At 39.2% G+C, this 25,499-nt stretch overlaps 3 protein-coding genes and 1 long non-coding RNA gene across 8 annotated transcripts; 2 read left to right on the forward strand and 2 right to left on the reverse strand.

The window, feature by feature from the left end:
• Positions 1-914: 914 nt before the first annotated feature.
• LOC115675089 (ABSCISIC ACID-INSENSITIVE 5-like protein 3) lies at positions 915-4,170 on the forward strand. Its single transcript, XM_030597705.2, has 3 exons — positions 915-2,091; positions 2,205-2,276; positions 3,908-4,170. Exons 1-3 carry the CDS (start codon positions 1,312-1,314, stop codon positions 3,986-3,988), a joined length of 933 nt encoding a protein of 310 aa, XP_030453565.1. The 5' UTR covers positions 915-1,311; the 3' UTR covers positions 3,989-4,170.
• An 879-nt stretch (positions 4,171-5,049) lies between these two features.
• Positions 5,050-12,681, reverse strand: LOC115675086 (uncharacterized). Of its 4 annotated transcripts, none has more exons than XM_056316977.1 (13): positions 12,316-12,681; positions 12,009-12,096; positions 11,276-11,375; positions 11,128-11,201; positions 10,922-10,993; positions 10,386-10,463; positions 9,461-9,585; positions 9,194-9,266; positions 8,467-8,528; positions 8,010-8,390; positions 7,462-7,564; positions 6,721-6,730; positions 5,050-5,395 (listed from the first exon to the last, which is right to left on the reverse strand). In XM_056316977.1, the coding sequence occupies exons 1-13, from the start codon at positions 12,393-12,395 to the stop codon at positions 5,346-5,348; spliced, it is 1,296 nt and encodes a 431-aa protein (XP_056172952.1). In that variant the 5' UTR covers positions 12,396-12,681; the 3' UTR covers positions 5,050-5,345. The 4 variants fall into 4 exon arrangements, with proteins under 4 accessions (XP_056172952.1, XP_056172951.1, XP_030453560.1 ...); XM_056316976.1 differs by having other exon boundaries at positions 6,500-6,730; positions 10,946-10,993; positions 12,316-12,680; XM_030597700.2 differs by having other exon boundaries at positions 6,500-6,730; positions 12,316-12,680.
• A 1,067-nt stretch (positions 12,682-13,748) lies between these two features.
• On the forward strand, positions 13,749-25,402 carry LOC115675084 (vacuolar protein sorting-associated protein 51 homolog). 2 transcript variants are annotated; one of them, XM_056317277.1, is made up of 20 exons: positions 13,749-14,115; positions 14,537-14,676; positions 14,870-14,924; positions 15,098-15,205; positions 15,651-15,749; positions 15,881-15,951; positions 16,958-17,042; positions 17,340-17,495; positions 19,587-19,687; positions 19,792-19,859; positions 21,243-21,316; positions 21,462-21,528; positions 21,807-21,910; positions 22,284-22,550; positions 22,674-22,790; positions 23,509-23,580; positions 23,661-23,711; positions 23,886-24,116; positions 24,198-24,374; positions 25,089-25,402. In XM_056317277.1, exons 1-20 carry the CDS (start codon positions 13,942-13,944, stop codon positions 25,188-25,190), a joined length of 2,319 nt encoding a protein of 772 aa, XP_056173252.1. In that variant the 5' UTR covers positions 13,749-13,941; the 3' UTR covers positions 25,191-25,402. The 2 variants fall into 2 exon arrangements, with proteins under 2 accessions (XP_056173252.1, XP_030453558.1); XM_030597698.2 differs by having other exon boundaries at positions 13,750-14,115; positions 15,881-15,958; positions 16,965-17,042.
• Positions 15,876-17,083, reverse strand: LOC130139705 (uncharacterized). The gene is made up of 2 exons (XR_008817794.1): positions 16,958-17,083; positions 15,876-15,951 (listed from the first exon to the last, which is right to left on the reverse strand). It is a non-coding gene; the product is annotated as an uncharacterized LOC130139705 (long non-coding RNA).
• Positions 25,403-25,499: the final 97 nt, after the last annotated feature.

A 25,499-nucleotide genomic window follows, 5' to 3' on the forward strand; every position in this document is an offset into this window, starting at 1 on the left:
GGTTGTCATTAAGGTGAAATGAGAAGGCTATCGAATAGCATACTGGACTGATCATAATCGAAAAGTTTGATCCGAGTTGAATGGTGACATTTTACCTCAGCCGAACAAAAAGATGAAAAAATTGACTCTGTGATACCCATTTCTCCTCTGTGTTTACCATTCTCGGAGGGAGCTTCTGTTTAGAGTTGTTTTCCTGACAATTACTGGGGACTCTTGCATGAGTAATTTGATGGTACTTCAGCATTTTTCAGTTTTAAAATATCTCTATGTTGATCGGCTCGCATCATCGCTTGTCGATGCCACGTGATACACAATGTGACTAGTAAGCTATAAGCACCTCACCTTGCTTGGTTTCTTGTGCTCATCGTAGCGTGGCACTTGTGCGAAGTTCTAATTTTGGCTGGAACTGCTGAGGCTACAAAGAAACGTGAATATCAAGATCTTCTATTCATCGTTAAATTGAGAAAATGTCTCTTTAAACCGATTGTCATGTTGACTAATATTACGAAACAAGCCTCAAACATTTCCAATTTCCAAAGAGGAAAATAAACAACACGATCAGTACCTGTAACCAGATTAATCGCTTTTATAGTCCCTGATTATGAACTTCCAATAGACGATAGAATCATAACCAATTGAGTTCTATCATGAATATGACATATTTTCATTGCCTTCCGTAGTCATATCATAAGCTCAATCTCCGATCAATTCTGAGTGTCATTCAAAAGGTTTCTATACTTCCGGCACTAATCTCAGTATATTCGGGTGTCTAGTTGCGCTTTTCCACTACCAGAATTAACTGTCAACCTCCTGACACTATTTATTCCTGCAGAGAGAGAGAGAAAGAAGGTAGGTAGGTCGAGTAATTCAGTAGTGTTGTTGGGGTCCTGAGAGACCCTTCATTGTATCCCTACAATGTAGCATGAAAATCAGCATTTGCTGTTAAGATGAGAACCTTCTCTCTTTCCCCTTCCCCCTCCGAAAGTAGGATCCGCTCGCCACTCTTTAACCGAACTGGTTCTTCGATCTTTTTGGCAGCTCACATTTCGCTCCGCGTAATCTTCTTCATTGACCCCCTCTAAGTCCGCGTGCTCTCGTGTTTATACAGTCATTTAAACCGTTCTCGGAGTATCGATTTTCTTATCGCCATCTGCTTGAGCATTCTACAACATAGTCTAAATCTGCTTCGCCCGGGTTATGTTGGCTCATTCATTGAACAATGCAAATTCAACGTTTCATGGTTTGCTTGCAATGATATTTCATTGAAAGCTCAATCTTGGATGAAGTTTTCAGCCTCTGTATTGTTCCTATATGGATGACAAAAGTATGCCTTCTCCAATTAAAGCTCACGGGACACATTTCCTTCCGTTGGGTAGTGAAGAATCTCTCTCCACTCTCACCTTCGGTGATGTTCATAGGCAGATGGGGAATCTTGGCAAACCCTTTAACGGCATGACCTTAAACGAACTAGCTAGAGCCACACCAGCTGAAGAAGGCCTTCAGCTGCAGAATCCTATTTCTGCCCCTTCTGTCTTCCTTGGAAACTTCAACCTGAATGAGACGCTGAATAAGAAATCAGAGGAAGATGTTTGGGGTGAGATTGTGGATACTGAGCAAGCCGGTTCCATAAATAATCAGTCCCTGAATCCACATATGACTCTCGGAGAAACCACACTGGAGAACTTTCTTGTTGGTGCTGGTGTTATCAACTTGGATGTTCAGGAAAATCCCATCAATCAGGAACCGCCAGCAGCAATTGATCCCATGATGGTGGTTTCACAGCCGATGGACTGGGTGCAACTTCACATGGCTTCAGTCCAACAGCAGCAGCCAATGGTAGTGCTTAATTCGAATTTCAATGTTTCGAGTTCTGCCTACGAAAACCAAGGTTTTGAAACGGGTTACGCAGAGAACCAAACATCACTGCCCATTTCAGCGCCAGCCATATCTGCTACATCACCTGACTCTCAGGGATCCAGTGAAAAGAAGTGTAGATACTCAGATGAGGTCATGGATAAGACCGTAGAGAGGAGGCAAAAGAGGATGATCAAGAATCGCGAGTCAGCTGCCAGATCAAGGGCGAGGAAACAGGTTAGCCACATGATTTAAGCTGATGGTTGTTTGTGACCTGTTGAAATCTTCTACTAGCTACCTTCAAAGTTGTGTTCTATCTTCTGATCTGTATTCTTCTTGTGTTGATGAAGGCCTACACCAACCATTTGGAACATCAAGTTCTTCGCTTGAGGAAAACAAATAACTGGCTCAGGAAACAGAAGGTATAATTTTTGCTATCTTTTTTGACAAAAGATAAATGACTTCTTGATCTCTTTTGGCACGACATTGTATGAAACAGAGATTAGAATTTCATCCTTTATGTGACAAGAATATTGCACTTTGTTCTACATTTTAGTTTCTGAGTAGATCGTGGAGTTATTTTGGAAAGGATAGAACGACTCCATTCTTCATGGCATTCTTATCATCAATCACAGCTTTGTTTAACTATCACCGTTCATCTCTTTTGTCGCATCTGTTTGTCGCTGTCTGTGGTGGAATCAGCGGAATTGGACTGGTTAGATTTATTAAGCTTACCTGTTAAGAGTGAGATTGTAGGACTTATTAGACTTATCAAACTTACCTGTTAAGAGTGAGATTGTAATTCGTGAGGGTTCAGGTGCATATGGGGGCCAGGTTTTGTAGTGCCTTTTCTTCTGACATGTGTAGTCCAACTTCAATATAGTAAATTTCTGTTTCACTCTCTCGAGAACATAAGCTAGTTGCTGAACGACATGCATTGTAGTGTGCATCTCTGTTTCTTAGTTTTGCATGTCGTTCGTTGCATTGCTTTCCCTCACAGTAAATTTTCCAATCACTTGGAAAATTTTAGCTTGCTCATCATGGGGCATTCTGTTGCCAGCGTCATGGAAGAACTCAATATGCTTATAGTAGATACCACACGACCACCAGATTTTCAGTCTCATTTTTTGCTTTGCAGACTTTCATTTGGTAAATTTTCATAGATTTGCGACTCCTGAGGAGACTTCTTGGGGGAGAAAATCAGAATTAGCAACCACGATAGAATATAGAGACATTTGTCGGATTCTAGTAGAGAGGTTCCTTTCATAACGCCTTCAATCAATTCTCCATGAAAGGATTTCTGCACCAAATCCTAATCGGGCCAAAATCAACGGGTCATCTTGGAATTTTGAAAAGGTTTCTTTGTGCCATAACACTCCGATTATGGTCTCTGAAGTAGGGGCATTGAGTTTCCAACATGAACTGTGTAAACATTTCTCTCCTCTCAGGCTAAGGTAGTTGAGGATTCGACCATTCTTAAGTAGGTCATCAGAAGTCCTCGTTTGATATCTTGTATTTACTCAGGCGGCTGAACAAACTTATATATACAGAAGCGATTTGCTCGTGTTGAGGAGGACCAAAATGCTGAGATTGATAGGAATAGAGGCCTTCGTAAGTCCCCCTTGGACACTGATTTTGTTTCTCTTCCTTTCAGGGGGTGGTGGAACTAGATAGAGATGCCCATTAGCTGTCCAATTCCATCAGGGATTTTCCTTGCATTTTGTTTATTTGGCAGAAAGGATTTTTCTTTACATTGAGAATGTTCATTGTCTTCGTCTTTCTTCCTCTCACTTGCACCCGAATTCCTGCGGCACATGAGGAAAAGAGCCAAACTAGTTAACGGGAATAGCACTATAAACAGCAGCTCTCGTATTGGATTCAACATGTGGTTCTGCATTTTTGCAATCTTTGTGTTTTGGAGGGAAACTCATCTTCTTATCGCACTTGCATCGCTTTGAATCTCGTGAATACATACTTGAAGGTTTCCATTTTCCTACTCAAAATCACTGAAAACATGAGTTCTTACTTATTCTGAAATTTTTCTCTTGCGTAGGAACTGGAGTTGCTCTTTTACTCAGATTCGAGCTCCATGCCCAAGTACCAACTCCGCCGCACCAGCTCAGCTCTTTTTTAATATATAAAACATAGAATATGGGATTTTTTATTCTTTATTGTTTCGATCTACTTGAGTCCTAAGATTGGTTTTCCGGAAACTTCGCCCATTAAATTTTGGAAAGAACTCGTCAACCAGTTTTTGCTGCTATTGTGGAAGAAGACATACCAATAATAGCATTACTTTAAATGAACAGAGAAAAAGTGCACTTTTTTCAGTCTCAGCCTGCTGGCTTTTCACGTTGTTGCTCTTACTCACAAGCATCTAATGCCCAGAGTGGATGTTCTGCTCAGAAAAGACATATAGACCTCTCTGTATGTAGATGAGTGACATATTGTGCATATATCAGGCACATTTCCTTCGCCATTAAATTCCAAAAGCAGAAGGTCTGTTCTGCATTTCTGTGGACACCCGAAGTAGGCACATGTTAATCCAGGAAAGGGGCTTTTTGTAGCTTGAGCATATTAGAAGAGAGAAATCAAATTCAACTACTGATTATGAGTCAAGCTGAAGATAACCGCGAGAGGTGCAACATTAAGGTTCTAATACAGTGGCTCCTGAATATCCTCATCACAGCTATTAGGATTCCTAATTCTCGGGCGCAAAGGTTCCTAGGAAAACATTATGACGACTCCAGTTCTTGAAATGCCATTAGGAATGACTGCATTTCTCGTTCTATAGTTGCAGTAGACATTCGCGATCCATCCACGGTTCTCTAAGTTTTCCCACAGGCATGTTAACTTAAGTTGGTAAGAGGGAAAGAGGTCCATTCACATTCCAGGCTCCAGCCCCCCACAACAGATTCATCAAGTATAGCATGACCGTCCACAATTACAGTCGCTCCTTATCTTAAGAGAGAGAGATCAGACGGACCTGTGCAAAACTATTCAGACTATGATATCCAGCACAAAGTGCCATTGCCTCAATCATCACATTTGTTCCAAACATCACATAAATTCTCGATGAACTTTGGTTTTGCAGGCTCACTGCAGAAGGGCATGACCCCTACACAGACACACTGAAGAATGAAGATAGCTCGCTTCACAGCATTATGACTTCAGACTAAATGAAGATCGAAAGAATTAACAGGAACATGAGTGAATTTCCTTTTCTTCAATTTGGTCCTTCCTGCAGGGAATGTACATCTTCAAGGTGTAGTCTAGTTAGTATCTACCAAGTCGTAACATGGTCTGACAGACAACAGAAAGAAACACTACAACCAAATTAGTAACTAGAGACAGCCCTTTTGTATTTACATGTTAGCACCTAATCCCTATCGCCCCATATTTACAATAGCAATGCTAGTTGAGCAAGTACTTTTTTTGTATGCCCTTTCTTCAATGAACCTGCCAACTGCAAAGAGAAGATCCGAAAACCCTTATAACAGAGTAGCAGAGCTAGCTCTGACAGAAAAACAAGAAGAGAAACCTGCATACAACAACCAGGGAGATGTTTCAGATGCTGTAGTACCTTATAATGATGCAACAAATGACTCTACAATATACTTATTTGAGATTTTTATCCTTTTCCACAAGGTTTTCTTTAAATCAATCAACTGATGCATGAATATGATGGCCAAAAGGTCATAAGTATACTCTCACAGATTGAAGAATCAACGAAGAAACATAGAAAAGTCACATCCTGTCATTTACAACAAAAGTCAAGATTATTGTCCTAAAATGCAAAACTCATACCGAGATGAAGTGTTTTAGTCAGCAAAGTATCTTTAGTGCATCCTAAGAAACTCTGACTACATGATTCAGGGCCTGAACTGAGACTCAGGAAAATGCAGAATATGACCAAAGTATATCAATCAACAGAAAAATACACATCCCCAAGTAAAAATCTGTTTTGAAACTGTAAAAGTTCTTCTTACAAATAAAAGCCACACAAAACACCTACTTAGCCCTAGTTTTAAAGGGAATTGGGGGGGGGTTTAAGGAATCAGAACTTTTGAACTAAATAGCTATTACCATTAAGAAGTCATAACTCTTAAGCGACTTCTACTCAGATATATAACTAATAAATGAAAATTCCTTATAAATCGTACATTTGACACTTCCGGGATATTTTTAACATATCTCGCATACTTTTCAAAAGGCAAAAGCACAAACCAAAACTCAGGGACATACTTTTGACTTCTACTTTTGGGATTTACTTATCGGCTTTTCACTAGGTTCCAGTGCCAACAGCTTCAAGTTAAATTCAAAGCAAAAAGCCAGGACTAGAAGCCAGTGCGAAAAGCCCTCTTAAACAGGCTAAAAGTTCTGCATAGATTCTGCACAAGTGGAACCACAGCATTGATACTGCATTAAAATAAGGGCACTGAGAGTGCTGAATACTGCAACTCAACGACATCATGGAGAAAGCAAAGAAGTTGACAGCTAAATACCAAGGCTAAACTAGTGGGAATTTACAGGGGCCAAAGCTCCTGCCCACTTCCACTTTGAAGGCATTATTGAAAGAATGATATGTCCCTTTCCACATCTTTTAAGTAACTGGCAAATACAGTGCACTAGTATGGTAACTTACATAAAGTAGGAAGGTTGTTTGGTCGCCAAATCATTTCTTTGTGACATCAATAAACATTGCTCGGGTCCAATGCTCAACATCCTCATTTTGTGATGGTGGCGGAGGAAAAGTAGGATGCTCCACTAAATCCCATCCATCGATAAGAGACTCATTCTTTCCTATCTCCGACAAATCAGTAGCATAAAGAAAGCTGGCAGCTGAATTAGGAAGATTGGCATTACCAATGTTTTTCTGCATAGCACGGCAAGCTCATCAAAACCAACGAAGGTGTAAATCAACCAAGATTATGTAAAAGGAATCTCATCTTTGGAAGCTGTCCTCTGAACATAAAAGAATAGAGAAGACATATTGGTAATGACAGTTTTATGCACATAACTAAAAATTTATCCAAGATTCTCATACTAATTCAACCGAAAGAAGGATCAAATGATCTCTTAACAACAGTTGCAATACACAGAATATAACTCTACCAAACAAATTGACTGCATTGCATATCATGGCATGCAATTCACGTTCACAGTCTCTATCTTTGTGCGTTTGGCATCGCCACTCCCTTTGGCAGCATCCACTAATTTGAAAGGGGGAAAGTATACAGAAAAGACAGTTCCTTTCATTTCTATTAGTATTTTTTATTATATTAGCATTAGATTAGTATTAGCCTGTGATACAAATAGCCAAAAACAGATTTCATGATCACAATTGCCTATTGTCTTAATGTAGCCAAAAGAAGAGGGGGAGTGACAGTGTAATTAGTAAAACTGTCCTATATAGCACAATGTAAGCAATTTAAGTAACAGCTCTCAATATCATCTTAGGATATGCCAGTTTTAATTCTATGTGAGCAAAGGTCAAGTGCAAAAGGATCATATTACAGAATACAAGTAAGCTAAAAGTACTCAAATAATATAAGAACTATAAAAAATGAATCAATTGTGAAGATCCGAATATAGTCTCACTCATACCACGAGAGGAAGTGTATGTGCACTTTCCAATAAAGTGCTTGATGTGATAGCTGAGTTCACGTTCCACACAGACTTATTTAACTGTTGAACTTGCTTACTTGATCTGCAAATCAATGGAGATATAAAAGTGAGACACATAATGTATATGTGTATCACGGTATCAGCTAGAAAATGTGGCATATTAACAAAACTAGTATTAAGTTTGCATAATGCCCGATATGCAGAATAACATATAAACTATATCACCTGACCTCAAAGTCATGAAGTCCTTGAGGTTTTGGCACAAACTCCAAGTTACAAGTCAACTTCAAAAGGGAAGTTTTATGTTTCTGACAAATATATCTACTTCTCATCTTTTTGAACAAATATACCTACTATTGTCATCACCTTATCTTGTTCAACATGGTTATTACGGAAGAAACAAGTGATCTAACTCTGGCATATCCATACAAGTACACACCTAGAAAGGTGACAATCTAACTCAAAATCAGACTGAAAACACAGTTTCTACTTTCTTCATTGTGCTAAAAGGCAATGAAAGTGTGTACCTTGAACAAGCCATTTTCAGAGATGTTACAGAGCGAACTTCCTTCGAAGAAGAGAGTATGCTCAATAATCTAGCAAATGCCTCAAAAGTAGACGCCTCAGAAGGGACATCTAAGCAGAGAGAATTGTAGCAGTATGTTGTAATGCATGCCACACTTTTCTTCAAAAGGGATATTCCTCTCTGCAAATCCTTGTGTGTTTCAACAGAATGAGAAGAAGCAGAAGAATAATTAAAACTGCCACTTCTACAAATATCAAGCTGGGGCTTTCTCTCTGACTCCATTGAAGCAACACCGAAATTACTAGAGCTTCTGTCTGACCATGAATTTTCTCCACTAGTGGAGCAATAGTTTTGGCGTGGTATAAAAAGGGGATATTCATTGCTGCAAGGCATACAAAAATTTCAGACAAGCAAGCTTGAGCACTCAAGTTGTCAAATGTGATTGCACAAGATTCTACCTTCGAGAAGATGGACGAGCATCCAAATAAGAATCTCGTTGCCAAATTCGAGAGCAAGAACCCTATTATACAAAAGGGACAAATAACAGTCAATCATCATAGAGAGTTTATTCTTAGCTAAATGAAACATCCTTGATTAAGAAACATAGAGTCATCCATTTTAATAAGATGTGAGTGAAAAATGTTTGGACCGGTTAATAACAGAATATAGTATTGCACTATTAAAGAAACACAACTCCAATTTCTGTTCCAAGTAAATCAATATTATATGAAACAAAGGTAAGCCCACAAATACAGCTAATTCTCAAAAAAGAATACAGGCATTGCTGAAGCAAAGGCAAGTTATACAGTTAGCATATTCATTCAAGCCTTTGGAAAATTAATGCTGATGCATATCTTCACAAATGAATTGAAAAGATAAACAAGTATTACTTTTGAATCACAGCTGCCTTTCAGTTCAAGGGTAAGAGTCCAATTGACAGGTAACCATCAGAAAGAGCAGCAAGCACTTTTTTATTGTTCTTTTTTCCTGTCTACTTATATGCCTGTGTTTGGTTAGAAGTCGACAGTCATTTTGTATCACATTCAAGGATCTAGCACATAGGAAAACTATTTTTACTTTAGGCCAAATGCCGAAAGGAAAGAACCAGAACAAAGATGTCGAGAGAATCACAAATAAAACTCAGTGAAAGAGTTCACATTGTTCAAATCATAAAATTGTCCTCACCGCAAATCCTGAGTTGTGAAGTGCCGGTGCAGCTAAGATCTGAACAACAATATTAAGAAGTTGAACCATGTATCTGTTATGCAACAAAGTAATTACAATGTTAGTAAAGAGAAACTCAAGTTGTTGAGAAACAAGACACTATCAAGGAAGGACTGCATTAATCATTTAAAAACAAAACGACAAACTATGCCTGAAAGAGACTAAAAGGAAAAGGTGAACTAGAACAAGAGAATCTTGGCAAGTTTTTTGTCATATCCATAAAATTACCCCAATGAAGCACCAAGCTCCTCCGAAGGAACAGAGTGGGGATCAAGTCCTCTAGGTAAACGTGCATTGCAAATTTGATCAAATTGACCAATGGATCCATCTTTCCTTTCCCCATCCACATTCACCTGAGGCATAAATTAAATGAACCGATCTATTAATATGATGTTATGCAACAAAATAATAAATTTCAAGTGTTTCACAATGGTTTTCGCCAGGAATATACTCATTACAACAATTACGCCAGCACCATATGAACCATGAAAGGAAATCTATATAGCACATTTCTGACAAAACTTGTGCAACAAGTAGTACACTTCATAAGAAAATCTTCAATAGTATTAACCAAAAGTTATTGTTCATGCACATTAACAGTCGGATGCAGAAAGGCAAACACGCTAAGCCCAAGATTAGATGTTCAGCTGATGCCATTATTAATTCAAAGTCGGCTGAAGCTCTATGAGAGTCAGATAAAAATCTTCAGGATCGTCTACTACATGCAGCAATGACAAACTCAAAATCTTTAGAGCTCAAAGAAGCAAGCCAAACACTCTAACTATAAACAGATACCCAGCAATGTTCTTGTTCTTTACGACCATTATTCCTGTCCATGTTCTGTGATGTAGCTTTGCCTGACAGTCCTTCCAACTGAGAGGGATCGTCATGCATGCTACTTCAGTTGGTGAATTCTCAAGTCTTAAAAATTTTACGCCATCAAGTCTCTCATTCAAATACACCATGATGCACATAATTTCGTACACAAACTCTGTTTATTAAAGACATACATACACTTCACTAGTCATTTCTCAACCTTTTCACTCAAGGGAAGGAAAAGGGCCTTCATAAAGCATAGCAAGAATATGGTGCATTATCAATGCTCACAGTTTCTAATTACTCATTAGCAAGCAGTTATTATTTATGATCTTACTCGACGTTGGGGGAACAATTTGCATATCTGTTTTATGACCACAGATTGTTTATGAAGGCGCTCTGAGGTAATAGCCATCTGCAAATGAGAAGACAGAATTTGTTAAAATAAAAAGCTTAAACAGCTCAGAAAGCATACCAAGAATGCAGATCAAGGAGTCCATATCAAGGCTGAAAACTCTACTCTAGAGTTACATGACCGCCTATGCTAATCCAAAAAACAAAAAAAATCTATAATGTCCATCAAACACTTATAAACAATCACCAATGGCATATAAGAGCTTGTTTGTGCACAGACACAGGTGTCAAAGAGAACTAGTGCATGTGTGATGTCCAAGACTAAAAGCTCAATCAACTACAGAAAGCTGAGAATAGAAAGCAGAAAGATGCCAAAGGAGTCACCGCACATTTAATATGTCATAGTGAACAGCCAAAGAAAAATCAAAAAAGAAATTATCAATGTAATCCCACTGCAAGAGAGAAATTAAAAGTATCACAAAGTATCTAAAATAAAAGGTAATAGGATTAATTCCTCACAAGTCCCAAGGTCTGTGTGCATACAAGGTTAGGATAGAACTTCTCCAGTTGTTCCACACGATTCCTATCCAACTGCATAGAAAAGCCAAAAATTGACTATATTATGGTGCAATAGAAACACAATTTGCTTGATACTGAATGTGACAAAGAACACTACCAAAGTAAATCCGGGAATGAAAATATAAAATAAGGAAACTTGGTTGCACCTTGGCTAGCGCAGAATCCAGTTCCCCATACTTTGCCGCCAAATCGTTTGACAGTCTCTCGACCTTAGCCTTCCCTGCAAGTCATCCATCAGTCTCACAGCTTAGGAAGATTATAGAGCCAAATCTAATACACTGCACTCAAAAATACCTTGAACAAGCTGTTCTTTCTTGCAATGAAGCTTTTCCCTCAACTTTGCAAGTTTCTCATTCTGTGTCACTCTCCAATTAAATTGATCATCTGCCTTGCCCTGATGAACAGAACAAGCATCAGATTGACTGTAACAGCCATGCAATCTTACAAGTCCTGAGCTGTTACCAGCGTTACCAAAAATGGAAAGAACGCTAATCACACAAATATGACATAGAAGAGTATGATGGGTCACATCTCCGCTGTGTACTTTATAATTATCAATAAACGGCAATGATCTCAAGGTGCCCCAGCCCTCTACATATAGATCGCCAAGACGCCAGTAATATTAACAACATTTTATCAACCTCGACTTAATGAAGTGCCGCGAGGGCCAGTGACAGGCCAGAACTACACACTGCTTACATAACCATTGTTATTTGGCACTCTATCAGCATCACCAGCAGAGACAAAGCATGCTATCAATGTCAAGAATGCCATTTTAGATAAGGGTAGTGGAGAACAGTCAAAAGAAAAAAAAAAACTCGAGATAGCTTAGGACTCGGGAATCAAAGGGGTCGCGACAATCCTATTCTACTTAAAGAGCTAAATCAGCATCATCAATTAAAGAAAGAGAAACGAGGGGGGAATAAAATCCGAGTCCTCGCTCCTACTTGCTATATTCCTTTTGTTTTCTGGAAGCACACACGAATGAACAAGAGAATGCAGTTGCTTCATACGGCAGAAACCAAACCTTCGCCACCAGCACTTCGCTCAATCTCGAATACAGGGCGTCCCGACGGCTTTTAAGCGATTTCAAACCATGATTGTAATCATTCAGCCTGCGCACAAAGACAAAGCGCCTCCATGATTCGCATACCCAGTGAATTTCACGGCAAGATAACCCAGCCATCAGCGGCGAATTCATGCTCCACACCGGCAATTCTAAAAGGAGAAGCCTATCCAAACACTTCGACACGTTCCCCGACACGTTGTCCCCGCGACGCTAGACAGAACCCATGAAACACGAAATCGCCATCCACGAACAGGATTCGAGATACCTGTAGTTGACGCACGCCGTGCAGATGGACGCGCGATTCAGATTTTCGCAGATGGCGCAGGTGCTGGGTCTTCTGGCCATCGTCCAGGTCGCCGCCGATGAACCGCGCCCCCGAAGGAACAGCCCGAGACCCGCCCGGAATCCCACGGAACGCCCGCAGGGGATCAGCTGCGCGAAGGAAAGTCCCCGGATCGAAGGAGACGATCCGACGAGGAACGGAGCCCGATCACGACGAAGCTCGATCGATTTCGAATGTGTAGTCGAGGAAGCGAAGACGATCCGCAGTGCTTGATGAGGCTACGATCATTGAACATCGGACAATCGCAGGCGACGACACTCCTCTTTTTTTGCTTATGTGGTTTTATCTTATTGCTTCCACGTTAATTTATCGTTTGTTTTTATTGTCCCCAGGTCGTACGTACACGAGAAAAATAACATAGACGGTGGATAGATTTTGTTTGATGAACGTGGTGTCTGAACTTTTAACCTAATTTACAGTATCGTCCTAATTTTTTAACATATATTTAATTTAACACCTAAAGTAAAATGTTCGATATTATTTTTGAATTCGAAATAATAAAGGATAATATTAGATATTTTCATATAATCTCTAGATTACAAATTAAAAATTTGGGAATGATATTGTACTAGCCTAAAATTCATGCACCATATTAAACAAGTTATAAATTCAGGGGCGACATTGCACATCGGATCAATGTTCAGAGATCGTCTGTGTAATCATCCCTTCATAGAACAAATTTGAAGACCAGTGGAATCATGCATTCATGATCGAGTCTAGTTGGATTGAATTACGGAATTAGGCAAATTTTAGGATGACGTAGCCTCTTTTACGGATTTCAATCTGTGTGCAACTTCGACGAGTTATGACATGTTTTACATGACTCGTGGCCGTCATTAGATTCAGGTAAACGCCGAGGTCCCGTGACTCTGGGCAAGTGTCGAGATTGCACGACTCCAAGTAAACTAAATCTCACCTAGGGTCGGGCCAACGTCCACAAACCCTCACCAAGGTCTCATGACCTCAAGCAAATTGTCTTCGAGCCACGGGTCGACGCGATCTTAAACGAGTCAGATCTCACTTAAGGTCACGCTAACCTCAGCAAGCCCGTGTTGAAGCCGCATGACCCCAAAGTTGTGCGACCCTAGGCGAGCTCTCGTTGAGGTCACGCGACCCCGACCTGCCGTCGATTGCAGCTGCTGGCTTTTAAAATACGTATAAGGTTCAATATTAAATAAAAAAAGTAAATGAGTAATTTTGAATTTCGAATGAGAAGACTACACGCGAGTTACCGGGCATTACCCCAAAAGCGAAAAACGAAAGACATCAGTAGGGGCATTTTGGTCACTTCCGTTTCAGTTTCTGCCGTGGAAATAGCAATTCGGGAAGAGTCGCGGCCCGAAGGTGGACTTGCAGCGAAGGCCGAGGCTGAAGGCCTGGTTACCGAAGAAGAAGAAGAAGAAGAAGAAGAGCAGAAGGAGGAGGATCGTCTTGATCGCGACACGATCGTCTTCCGAACAGCACTGCGCAGCAATCTCGTCGAACGTCGAAGCGAGCTTCTTCAGGAACAGAGAGAGAGAGAGAGAGAGAAAGCCGGAAGAACCCGAAATGGCGGCGGAGGCCGACGTTCCGTTGGACGACAAGGCGAAGCGGATGCGGGATCTGCTGTCCAGCTTCTACTCTCCAGATCCGTCCGCCTCCTCCGACGCGTCGTCCAAATCCTACTCCCTGGACGCCATCAACACCACTTCCTTCGACGCCGATCAGTACATGAATCTGCTGGTACTCTCGATGTTCCTCCTTTTTCCCTTCTCCCGGTCCGATTCGCTTGCCGCCGTGTCCTCTGTGATGATCTCGCGCGAGGAGAGTTTTTTAGTTTAGCTCTCGAGCATGTCGCCGAATCGCTCGGTTCGGTTCGGCCGCGTAGAATTGTTGGCTGAATTGTGTTGGCATCGCGATCTGCGGTGTCCGTAATTCTTTCTCCTTGAAAGATTTTTTAGGCTTGGCTTTCTATTGTCAGTGTTCAGTGGAGATGTGTGTAACTTCTCAGCGTTGGCGTTTCCTGAGAGCTAATTCCATGTTGGACCTTCGGCATTTTACTCCTGTTTTTCGATAAAATCGCAATGACTGGCTTTGGTAGAGAGGGAGGGCTTAAATGATGAATATGATAGGAGTTAATTGGCGACCGTCGCGAATCGTGCAGGTCCAAAAGTCGAATTTAGAGGGGCTGCTCAAGAGGCATGTGGGAATGGCGGCCGAGATAAAAAATCTTGATACCGACCTCCAGATGTTGGTTTACGAAAACTACAATAAGTTCATCAGTGCTACGGATACAATCAAGAGGTAAACCGGGCATCAAATCTTGCAAGTGTTAGAAAGCTTCATTATGGTTTTGATTGTTATCGTGTCATTTTAACATCTAGGCAGTCTTTATGGTGTGAATGATTGTTTGCTGTGTTTCTGTTGGGTACTAGTTAGCTTTCTATTGGTATTCTCGTTATTTAGTAAAGGTGAAGCTTGGTTTCTTTTCTGACAGAATGAAGAGCAACATTGTTGGCATGGAAACAAATATGGACCAGCTCCTTGAAAAGGTATATGGAACCTCTCCCCCTCTCTCTTGTGGGCACATATGTATGCACACTTGTTTGTGTGTGTGTAAATGCACAGGCGCCTTCTTGTGCCAATATAGGTGCGTGTAGCGGAGAATGCACTGATGAATCCTCAACTTTAGATCAGGACTGATTAACTACCCCAACTATGGCAGATAATGTCGGTTCAATCCAGAAGTGATGGTGTCAACACCTCTCTTTTCGAAAAGAGAGAGCACATTGAGAAATTGCATCGCACACGCAATCTACTACGGAAGGTTCAGGTATTTGACCCATAATGTATGATCCTGCTTTTTTGATGTTCTTATTATTTGGGAAGAATTTGGCGCAAAGTCCTCCAAACCTTGGACCATTATAACCTCACAAGGAAAGGATTTGATGGTTAGTAGAATAGCTGATTGGGAATAGTCACATTTCTAGCCTCTAAGTTGTATTTGGACAGGCAGCTCTGGTGTTGGCTCTGAGTGTTTTGTGGTAAGACATGCTAGTTGGTCTAGCCTTTTGTTAATGATGTGACTAGTCCTCATCTTTTATGGTACTACCATAATAGTTTCTTGACATATTGTGGGGATATTACGCATAGAGAGAACTTTTTAATCGTACATACTAAAGTAATGGTGGATGGTATCTGATATTCGGTACTTTCTGTAAGATCTGTTTTTGGCCATGTATGAGTTAAACACGTTTCATCTTCCGTGGACAGAACAGTTCATATATGATCTGCCGGCTAGACTTAACAAGTGCATCAAATCTAAAGCATATGCTGATGCAGTCAAGTTTTATACTGGAGCAATGCCAATTTTTAAGGTCAATTCTTTGTAGTCTTCTGTGTGCTCCCTTCCTCTTTATCTGTTAAAACAAAGCACAGTTAGATTGCCAATGAGACAAGGGAAAAGCTCTATCTCTAAAGCAGTCCTTAATTTTTTATATCTCTTTAGGCATACGGGGACTCATCGTTCCAAGATTGTAAAAGGGCTTCTGAAGAAGCAATGGCGACAGTCATAAAGAACTTACAGGTATAATATCTTTGAATGATGGTAATTTTCTTTCTAATATCCAAAACCTGATCAAACATCCTGACTGTGGATGTTAAATATGTTGCTTAGTGAAATCTCACAACAGAAGATGAAAGAATACAGAACCAATCTCTCATGATTTCTTGCAACAGTTATTGTTCAACTAATTTGCCTAAGTCAGGGGTCAAGCTTTCACTTTTATATTTCTGTAATTTCCTATGCCATTTTGGAGGATGAGCGTTGATTGCAGTTATGTTACTGCAATTTCCTATCCCCTATTGGAGGACTAGCATCGATGCAGTTATGTTACCCTTGATACTTACTGTTGACGGATTGAAGCGATTTGTATCTGTGTCTGAACTATTTAAGTTTGTTTTGGCTGCACGGATCTCTTATAGGTTTTTATTAGTAAGATTAGCAGTGGATCTTGCATGTTCATCTTGCCAAAACATTTGGCTTGGGAAATGAGGAAGAAAAAGATTCAGCCAGGTTAAAAGTTGAAATATCATTTATTTCACATAATCTGTTTGCCCAATATTTTCAAAAAATAAATTAGTCCATCTGTTTATGAACTGTAGCCTTATGTGGGAACAGTCGTACTGGTGGGGTTTTTCCTGCACCAGTTGAATTGTCGAGTCCAATAACTGGAAATGCTTAATAAATCAACTTTGAGGTGTGCCCTCAGTGTCCTTTTTAAATCAGCCCTTGAGAATGAGATAGTATTGACACTGCGCCATGTCATGCCAAAAGGTACTATTAGTGTTGAAGTAGTGTTGCACTTTTTGCGTCTGCTAGAAATCATAGCATTTTACAGAGGGAGTTGTTCCAAAGTCTTCACTTTTACCAACTGCAATTGGTTAACGAGTCATGAGATAGTCAGTTACGATAAATATTCTTAGGCTGAATAATGTGTCCACTATCCCCTTTGTTATGTTTGCGTTCATTAATTATGTATAACACACCTTCTTCCTATTGTTTTCCCCTTCCCTTTTGCGAAACTTTTCAGGGAAAGCTGTTCTCTGATTCTGAATCCATCCAAGCACGAGCTGAGGCTGCAATGCTTCTCAAGCAGTTAGATTTCCCGGTTTGTACTGCTCCATGACTTTCCTTTTTTTTAGCCTAGTGAATGAGTTTTAAGTACATTAGTGATTGTGTTTCGATCCCACTTGTTTGAAATTACAAATGGCAAGAGGAATAAACCTTTTGTTCTTGTTCTCTCTTATCAAGTTACAATTGGTTATTGCAAACTCCTGGAGTTTTGTCTCTTCTTGTCTAGATATTTTATGCTTGGATTTTTCTCAGAAGAGCTCGTCATAAAATATGAGCACTATGATTTATGCATTATCACCTATATCTATGATTGATTGCTTGGTGTTGGCAGGTAGAGAGTTTGAAGGCAAAGCTACTTGAGAAGTTGGAACTGTCTCTTATGGACCTTAATCTTAAGGCTGGAGAAACAAACAAATCTTCAGTGGATCCAAATGACAATTCAAAAGAAGGAAGCTTATCTGAGTTACTCTCCCCCGCCTCTCATGAGGTAAAAAGTGCATACGTTGCCATCTGGCAATTTAACGGAAAGGATTTGAAAGATTGTAATTCCAGAGATAGTGAAAATGTTATCACTCTGAGTTATTAGCTTAATCTCCTTGATCTTGAAGCTGACATAATAAAGCATGCTTCTTATCGTTATGATGTACAAGTTCTCCAGGATTGGCGTATTTTATAAGCGTGTCGAGAAGATGCATGACTTAGATTTTTGTGAACAAATGGCTTGTCTCTATAATTTGGCGTGGGCTTATCTATTTCCATGCTGCACAAGCTATAAAGTGATCTTAGGGGATAGCTTTCAATGATCACCTTCAACAAAAAATCCAGGATAAACCCTCCAATTTAATCACTATTTCTTATTTTCATGTTTCCCATTATTTCTGATTAGCTTCAGATGTTCTTCTATTATGTCGGAGAATAGATGCCCTCTTTTTCAGTGTCAGGTGTGAGAAGTGTTGATCTGACCTTTGAAAGTCTAGTAACCCAATTCCTGCTGGTTACATGCTTACAGATTTAAGTTGTGCATTGATCATTCAGAAGAATGGTAGGTAATGAACCTAGTTCAACTATGGCTGCGACCAGTCATTAGAAGACAATTGTGCCTCTTTTTTTATTTTTTTTATTTGGCTGATTAGTAAGAGTTTTCATAGAAATGGTGGCACCAAGGGGACTCCCGTTTAGCCTTCTTTTTATTAGAAAATGACTAGAGAAACTATTTATTTTTTCTATAAGAAAAAGTATTACTCAAAAAAGTTTCAAGGGGATAACCACCCCTTTTATAACAGCATATTAAATTCTATCAAGCCCAATAAAAAAACCCAAAGCCGAGTTAAAGACCAGAAAGGTTGCCTTGAACCCTGCAGGATGAAACCATTCACTCGTAGATTTACCAATTCTTTACTTCTAAAATCGTTCTCTGCATTCACCCCTCCCAATATGAAGTTCCTACATGTTCTCACATTGTCTTTAATCTTTTAAATCAAATGCCTGTACTCCCACTCAGCGAAAACAAAATTTATGGTAATTGTTTCCTTGGATACAAAATGCGACGCTGACATAAACCTTTTACCAGGTTTACTTGTTAACGTTTGTTCCTTCAAACCTCCTAAGAAAACTAAGGCTGGTTATTAGTAGCATCGTTTTAGTTCTCTCTGTCTCCTCATCTAACTAGAATCACCCTAAAGGATTTTCATTCTTTCCCCCTTATTTGAGGAGCGCTGTTCTTTTGTATGTTCTAAGTAGTTAAGTCAAATTTGCCACCTTCGACTATTCCTTTGCCACTTAATTAGACTACACTTCACACCTGTCACTGGAATATATATCTGTGATTTTGCATGTGGTCACTAGACTTTCAACCCCAAAATGTTCAATAGCAATTGCAACTTCAGATTCAGAATACTTGGATAATTCTTTGTACAAAAAAACATATTATAGTTCCACCACTTTGCACCAGCAGATTTAAAAGATACATTGATAGATTGAATATTGCTACTAGTGTTCTGTTTTGGAATTTTGTGGACCAACAATATAAGTCAGATGAATTACATGTCCATGTTGCTTCAATTAATTTGGTAATATGAAGCAATACTCTAATAAAATAGCCTGCTTAAGATAATCTACAATTTTCTCTAATGTAGATGTTTCATCCTTGTTTTTTGGCAGAGCAGATAGAACTGAGTTTTTGTTTGACTTTTGAGAATAACAAGAAGCAACAAACTAGTATAATTTGCCATTACAGCACTTTAATCTGATGTGAATGGGATAAATGAGCTTGAGATTAACAAGATTTCCAATGAGTTGTTTGGTATCTATTTTGTAATCTATCACCTGCAATTTAATAAAAGTCTCTAGCATCCTGACGAGGATAGTAAAAAGTGCAAAAAGGATTAGGTACCAAGAAATTAAGTGCAATAAACTCCATGAGGATTATTCTAGTGACACCTGTACAGTTGCAATGAGGTTATGATAGAGAAGTTAAGCATTTTGTTCCCCTACTCTGTAGATACACATGACTTGCATCTCCTTAAAAAATATACATTGCATTATCTTTAAACTGCATGCCTTTTAACTTGTGAAGTAGGCTTCTGTTCGGGAGTTTGTGGAGGCCGTCCGTGCTTATCGGGTCATATTTCCTGATTCAGAAAAGCAACTTAGTTCCCTTTCGCGGGATTTAGTTATCAAGTAAGTGTATTATCATTCATGTCTACTGTTCTCTTAGCTAATAAACTCCTTTTGTTGACATATATTTCTTGCATTGTTTAAGCAGACTTTCTTTGTTTATATAGGCACTTTGAGACAATGGAGCAGTATCTTCAGAAACGAATTTCTTCGACTGATCTTATTACCATCCTTAGTGAGTAACCTTGTTGCATTTTATCTAGGGCAGCTCATGCCTACAGTTTTATAAATAAGCTTTTGACTAGGATACTGGTTGCTTTCTGGGGATTTATTTGCTTTTGTTCTCATTAATCTAAGTTTTACTCTTTTATAGCTCTTTCACAATAAATCAATAGTATTCTTGCTTGTTGGGACATATTTATCGATGTGTACCTAGTAGGCTAGGAATGACTCTCCAAGAATGTTTGTTTTCATTTTCTTTTTGCTCAGTTGTCCAAAGAAATTACTCAATGCAAAATTGGAGTCCTTACCTTGAACATGCTTGTCAGAATTATTTTTAACTTGTATTCCAGTCAAATTAGGGTAGTGCGCAAGAGCAGGTCCTTAGTAATTAGTAAAGGCATTATTGGTTCCCTCCCTCCCGACCTCTAAAAAATTTGGGAAAATGACACAAATGGTCGTTAAACTTTGGTCCAATGTGTAATGTCGTCTTGGAACTTCTGATTTGTTCAATGTGGTCCCTAAACTTTGGCCCAATATGCAATATTATCTCTGAACTTTTAATTTGTTAAATGTGGTACTTGAAGTATTGGTAAATGTTCAATTTTCCGTAGACTATGTGAAAATGACGCAAACGGAAGGACTACATTGACTTATTACAAATAGTTTGGGGACCACATTAAACAAATTAAAAGTCCAAGGACGACATTGTACATTGGATATTGCACATTGGACCATGGTTTAAGGATTATTTGTGTTATTATCCTTAAAAAATTTAAAAAAGGTATAGAAAGGAAAACAAAAGGAAGAGATCTGCAGACTTGGAGCAATACATAGTCAGGAGGTTAAAAATGTCGAGACAATTTAGGGCTAGCTTTGCTTTGCCAATCCTTCCAAATGAGTGTCAGATGCCTGATGAGCTTCTCTTGTGGCCAAAAGATGCTTAATGAATTTCTGTCCTCATTTAACTGTAATATTGAGGGCCAGCTTCTTGGTGTTGTTCTTTACTTTAAATGATTACTACACAGTATTCTCTATGATCTGGGTAAAGTAATCAAGTCAAATAGATTATTGGACTTTTGGGAGCATCAAGTTTTGGTGGAAGTTACTGTGTGTTTTGGTTTGATAGTCGTATAGTTGGCTTTCGCTATAGTGATGCCAAGAACACAATGCCCGTGGCATGGAGCTGACTGTTATTTGTACTGTTTAGTGATAAGTGATGCTTGACGTCTTATCAATCACTGTATCATTCCATAAGATCATGTTTGAATTACTTTTAAGAGTGGACTTCCTCCAGGATTGGTTTACGAATTCATGATTTTAAGTCTTCATGATAGGGTATCTTATTACTTTGCCATGTCAATCCAGCAATGCTTAACTAAATCCCTGTCTTATACAGAAACAATATGGACTGATGTGATTCTGATGGATGAGGTCCTAAAGGAAGCTGCTCTACCTGAGTTCTCACTGGAGGTCCTGATTAGAAACCTTTACGCCATTGTTTTCTCACATTAGAATTCTTTAAGCAATTGCTAAAGTGATTAATTCCTTATGTTGCCTCCTTGTTTGGGTGAATTAGTAGATCTCTGTAGTGCTGACCTCTTCTAATTTTTCTCAGGCTGCCCAGGTTGCTGTCAAGAAGTATGTAGCTGGAAAATTTTCTTACCTTCTACAAGATATCTCAGGTTAATATCTATCCATATTTTCTTGGGGATCATTTAACATGAAAGGAGTTGTTAAGAATGATGATTTTATCATTCTGTTAAGTGTAATATTTTGAAAGTATTTCAGGACATTACTATCTTGCCATTGGTGAACTTGTGGATATAATTAAATACAGGACGTTTTACTACATTAATTGACATCCGCATCATCTGTGCATCACTTGACTGCCTGCCGGAATAACTTTTTTATTTTTATTTTTACAACTGCTAATTGATCTCGTATGACTATGAACTGACAGATGACCTTCTTAGGCGAAACGAGAACACTGTAAGTTATTCCTTGCAGATTGCCTTGGAAGCTGGCAAAGAAAGTGTTCTTCAAGGCAGCATAAATGTCTTACTGGTGAGAGATGCTTGCCGTGACAGTTTTACTGACTTTAAGCATGGAGTAATTGGTCTGTTAGTTTTATCTCATATGTCTTTTTATTTTAGGTTCACATCAATCCTCCACATTTGCATTATGCACTAGAAATGTATCTTAAGCTAATAGTCCCTGTATTGGCCTCACTCTCCTTTGCTCCTATTTCAGCAAGTTCCTATTTGGATTGTGAGCATTTATGTGATGCTTGAATCTTCACATTGTTTAGCAGTATTTTGTTCGGCTACTGCCTAATATGGCCTTTCTTAAAATTAGACTGTGAATTTTGGTAACAAATCTTTCTGACTCTTATTTTTTTTAGCAAATTTCTGACTCTTATTCAGTATATTTACCTTAGGACTTCCAGCAACTTTTGGAAGACGACTTGGGGTTACTAGTTAAACTGAGAGACTTTATTGTGGATTGGGTTCAAGAAGGATTCCAAGATTTCTTTAAAACACTGGATGATCACTTTAACTTGCTTTCTGGGAAGAAGAATCTTGCGAATAAAGAGCAAAGTACAATGGAGGTGACACAAAGTGATAAAGGTCTCTTGGGCCTTGTCCTGGTGCTGTCTCAAATCTCTGTTTTCATTGAGCAGAGTGCAATTCCGAGAATCACTGAGGCAAGGAGTTTAATATCATTAGCTGTCAAGTTTGATATTTATGGTTAATGATTCCCGTTATGCTTTTCATCTTTTATCATTGGGGCATGGATTAGAGCTTTTACCCAATTTTCTGCTTGCCAGGAAATCGCTGCTTCTTTTTCTGGTGGTGGTGTTCGAGGATATGAATATGGACCTGCTTTTGTTCCAGGAGAAATTTGTCGCAGATTTCGATCAGCTGGAGAAAAGTTTCTGCACCTTGTATGGTTTGAATTTTATCTCTTGAGAATCCATATGTACGAGTCTGAACTTTCACTCATGACAGACTAGTGATAAATCTGACCTGCATAGGTTGGAAATGGTACCATGTTGAAGCATTATCAGTTAGACCAGATGATCCCTTTTTGTGGATAGTCGATTGCATCCTCTGACATACTTTTGTCAATGTGGCCTTTAGGGTAGCAAAATCAGCACATTGACTCAGAAATTTTCAATTCAATAAACAGGATGTGTCTTCAAGCTTAACCTTTTCATAGCATTGCTGCTAACTGTGATTGTACTTTGGTGGGGGATACTCCGATTAAACAGGATGGCTCTTCAATTCAATGAAAAGGATGTGTCTCTGAATTCAACATTGCAAGTCTGGCCATCATTATGCTTTTTGTTTTTCAAGGGGCAATGTTATGGAAAACCCTCCAATTTTAAAATCTGAAGATGTTTTATGATGCTTCAGCTAGAAGTGACGCGAGAAGTTGTTCTTGGACCTTCTTGTCTTTTAGTTAAAAACATTGGGTTCATCTAACCTTATTCTTGTTGGTTTTTCTATTACTAGGACCAGTCAACTGCCTAGAGGAATTAGTTTTCTATCATGAATATGTGTACTAATTAGTATAGCCGAATTTCGTCTGTTCTGCCGAATTTCGTCTGTTCTAGTATTTAGGGATTTGAAGGAAGTTGATATTGTATCTCTTTTTCACAGTACATAAAAATGAGTACACAGAGGATCTCTGTCATCCTGAGAAAGAGGTTTACTACACCAAATTGGGTCAAGGTCAGTATGGTTATAGTTTCTTCGAGTGAGATGCATTTATTTTGCATTGGCCGTATGTTTCACTTTTTCTTTTCTGACAGCATAAGGAGCCTAGAGAGGTTCATATGTTCGTTGATTTACTACTGCAAGAGGTTGGCACTTCTTCTTTTTTTTGTTCTATTTCTAATGTTGCAGTATCCAAAAGAGAAGGAAGCTATGCCTTCAAATTATGCTACTGCTACATTCTTAATGGATAATCTACAATTAAAATAAATATGAAATCTTCTCGCCTTTAGTTGACATTGAGGTGATTTTATCTGTCATAGTTGGAAGCAGTAGGGTCTGAAGTGAAGCAGATATTACCCCAAGGGCTCCAAAGAAAGCATCGTCGTTCTGACAGCAATGGAAGCACTACATCTTCACGTAGTAATCCATTACGAGATGACAAAATGGGTCGATCTAATACCAATAGGGCGAGGAGCCAGCTTTTGGAAACGCATCTAGCAAAATTGTTCAAGCAGAAAGTGGAAATTTTCACTAAAGTTGAATACACACAGGTCTAGTTCCCTTCCTGCTAGGAAAATGTGGTTGTAAGCAGTCTCGTCATCAAATGATCTGAATCGATATCTCTATTTCAGGAGTCGGTCATAACTACAATCATAAAACTGTCTCTGAAAAGTCTGCAAGAATTTGTTCGACTTCAAACTTTCAATAGGAGTGGGTTTCAGCAAATTCAGCTGGATATTCAGTTTCTAAGGGCTCCCTTAAAGGAAAGTGCCGAGGATGAAGCTGCGATTGACTTCTTGCTAGATGAGGTAATTTATTATATAGTGCAAGATCAAGCATATCTGTGGTGGATATTGATTTGGGTTGTACTGCGGTTCAGTGTCAGCTTTCATCTCCCTATTCAACTCCTGTGTTGGTATAAGTATTCATAGATGTTACCTAACCTGGATAAAGGAGGACGATCTCAGGGAGTTGACACCTGGCTTAGTTGAATCTTCATGAAGTCAATCCCATGCCACTAGCAATTCTTGAAAAATCTTCAAAATTCTAATTTAGCGAAAATTTTGTGAGAAAGAATTCACACGCAGAAGCATCGACCTTCCCTCCAGCTTCTACCAATGAGTTTTTGGCTTTTCATTGTCATGCTACTCAGTGGTCTTCTATATTATTGTTGTGAAATTTTTTGTTGAGGATTGAGAGTAGAGTGTCGGCCTAGTAGACTAATCGTTTGCTGGAGCTGGGGGTAAGGTAACTGTCATGCTACTCCCATGTCATTCTGTTGTGTTTGACCTTCCATGCATCAATGACAGCTAAAACTTGTCCCTTGTCAGGATTAGATTTGCACAGAAAACAAGCTCCTTTTCTTCAGTTGTATGCATGGTTTCTGTTATTTCGCCAAATGTCTAACAAAAAAGTTGTGTTCGTGATCTGTTGACTTACATTTCCTGTTCTTAGCTATTTTGCATTGCTTGTCTCGAGTTTTTAGAATGCAATCGTGATGGTTCTCGTCATGTATGGGGCAGGTGATCGTTGCTGCTGCGGAGCGTTGTCTTGATCCAATCCCTCTGGAGCCACCAATCTTGGACAAACTAATACAATCCAAGTTGGCAAAAACAAAGGACTAGAACCGCTCTTTTTTAACTGGACATTAGTGATGATGTCCGCAATTTCTCCTGTTAATGCGCAACTCTTATTTCTCATCATTTCGTTCTTAAAATTTTGCCCTTGGTGCTTTACATTTGGTGATTCTCCTGTCTCGTTCGTTCCAAGTATTGCCATTGAATGCAATAACTCTGGACATATAAAGTTCTCATCAATAAATATAGGAATTCCTGTATGAACCCACTTAACTTTTTTGGCTTATGCCTCGTATGGTACGGGACATCGTCACCGCGAGAAACTTTAAATGCATGTGCTTTAGTCTTAGGCACAAG

This window comes from Syzygium oleosum, unplaced genomic scaffold (assembly GCF_021117445.2).
Source record: "Syzygium oleosum isolate NSW1041296 unplaced genomic scaffold, Sole_v2.1 Sole_v2.13, whole genome shotgun sequence".
Lineage (NCBI taxonomy): Eukaryota > Viridiplantae > Streptophyta > Magnoliopsida > Myrtales > Myrtaceae > Syzygium > Syzygium oleosum.

What these genes read in the sequence shown, in the direction of transcription:
- LOC115675086 (XM_030597700.2), bottom strand. Translation starts at nt 12,395, where the DNA reads ATGGCCAGAAGACCCAGCACCTGCGCCATCTGCGAAAATCTGAATCGC. An exon ending in TTCACAACTCAGGATTTGCG is followed by an intron (nt 8,529 to 9,193) that starts GTGAGGACAATT and finishes TTTGTATAATAG; the next exon opens with GGTTCTTGCTCTCGAATTTG. An exon ending in GCTCGTCCATCTTCTCGAAG is followed by an intron (nt 8,391 to 8,466) that starts GTAGAATCTTGT and finishes TATGCCTTGCAG; the next exon opens with CAATGAATATCCCCTTTTTA.
- LOC115675084 (XM_056317277.1), top strand. Translation starts at nt 13,942, where the DNA reads ATGGCGGCGGAGGCCGACGTTCCGTTGGACGACAAGGCGAAGCGGATG. An exon ending in GCTACGGATACAATCAAGAG is followed by an intron (nt 14,677 to 14,869) that starts GTAAACCGGGCA and finishes CTTTTCTGACAG; the next exon opens with AATGAAGAGCAACATTGTTG. An exon ending in GCAGCATAAATGTCTTACTG is followed by an intron (nt 21,911 to 22,283) that starts GTGAGAGATGCT and finishes TATTTACCTTAG; the next exon opens with GACTTCCAGCAACTTTTGGA.
- LOC115675089 (XM_030597705.2), top strand. Translation starts at nt 1,312, where the DNA reads ATGGATGACAAAAGTATGCCTTCTCCAATTAAAGCTCACGGGACACAT. An exon ending in GATCAAGGGCGAGGAAACAG is followed by an intron (nt 2,092 to 2,204) that starts GTTAGCCACATG and finishes GTGTTGATGAAG; the next exon opens with GCCTACACCAACCATTTGGA. An exon ending in ACTGGCTCAGGAAACAGAAG is followed by an intron (nt 2,277 to 3,907) that starts GTATAATTTTTG and finishes TCTCTTGCGTAG; the next exon opens with GAACTGGAGTTGCTCTTTTA.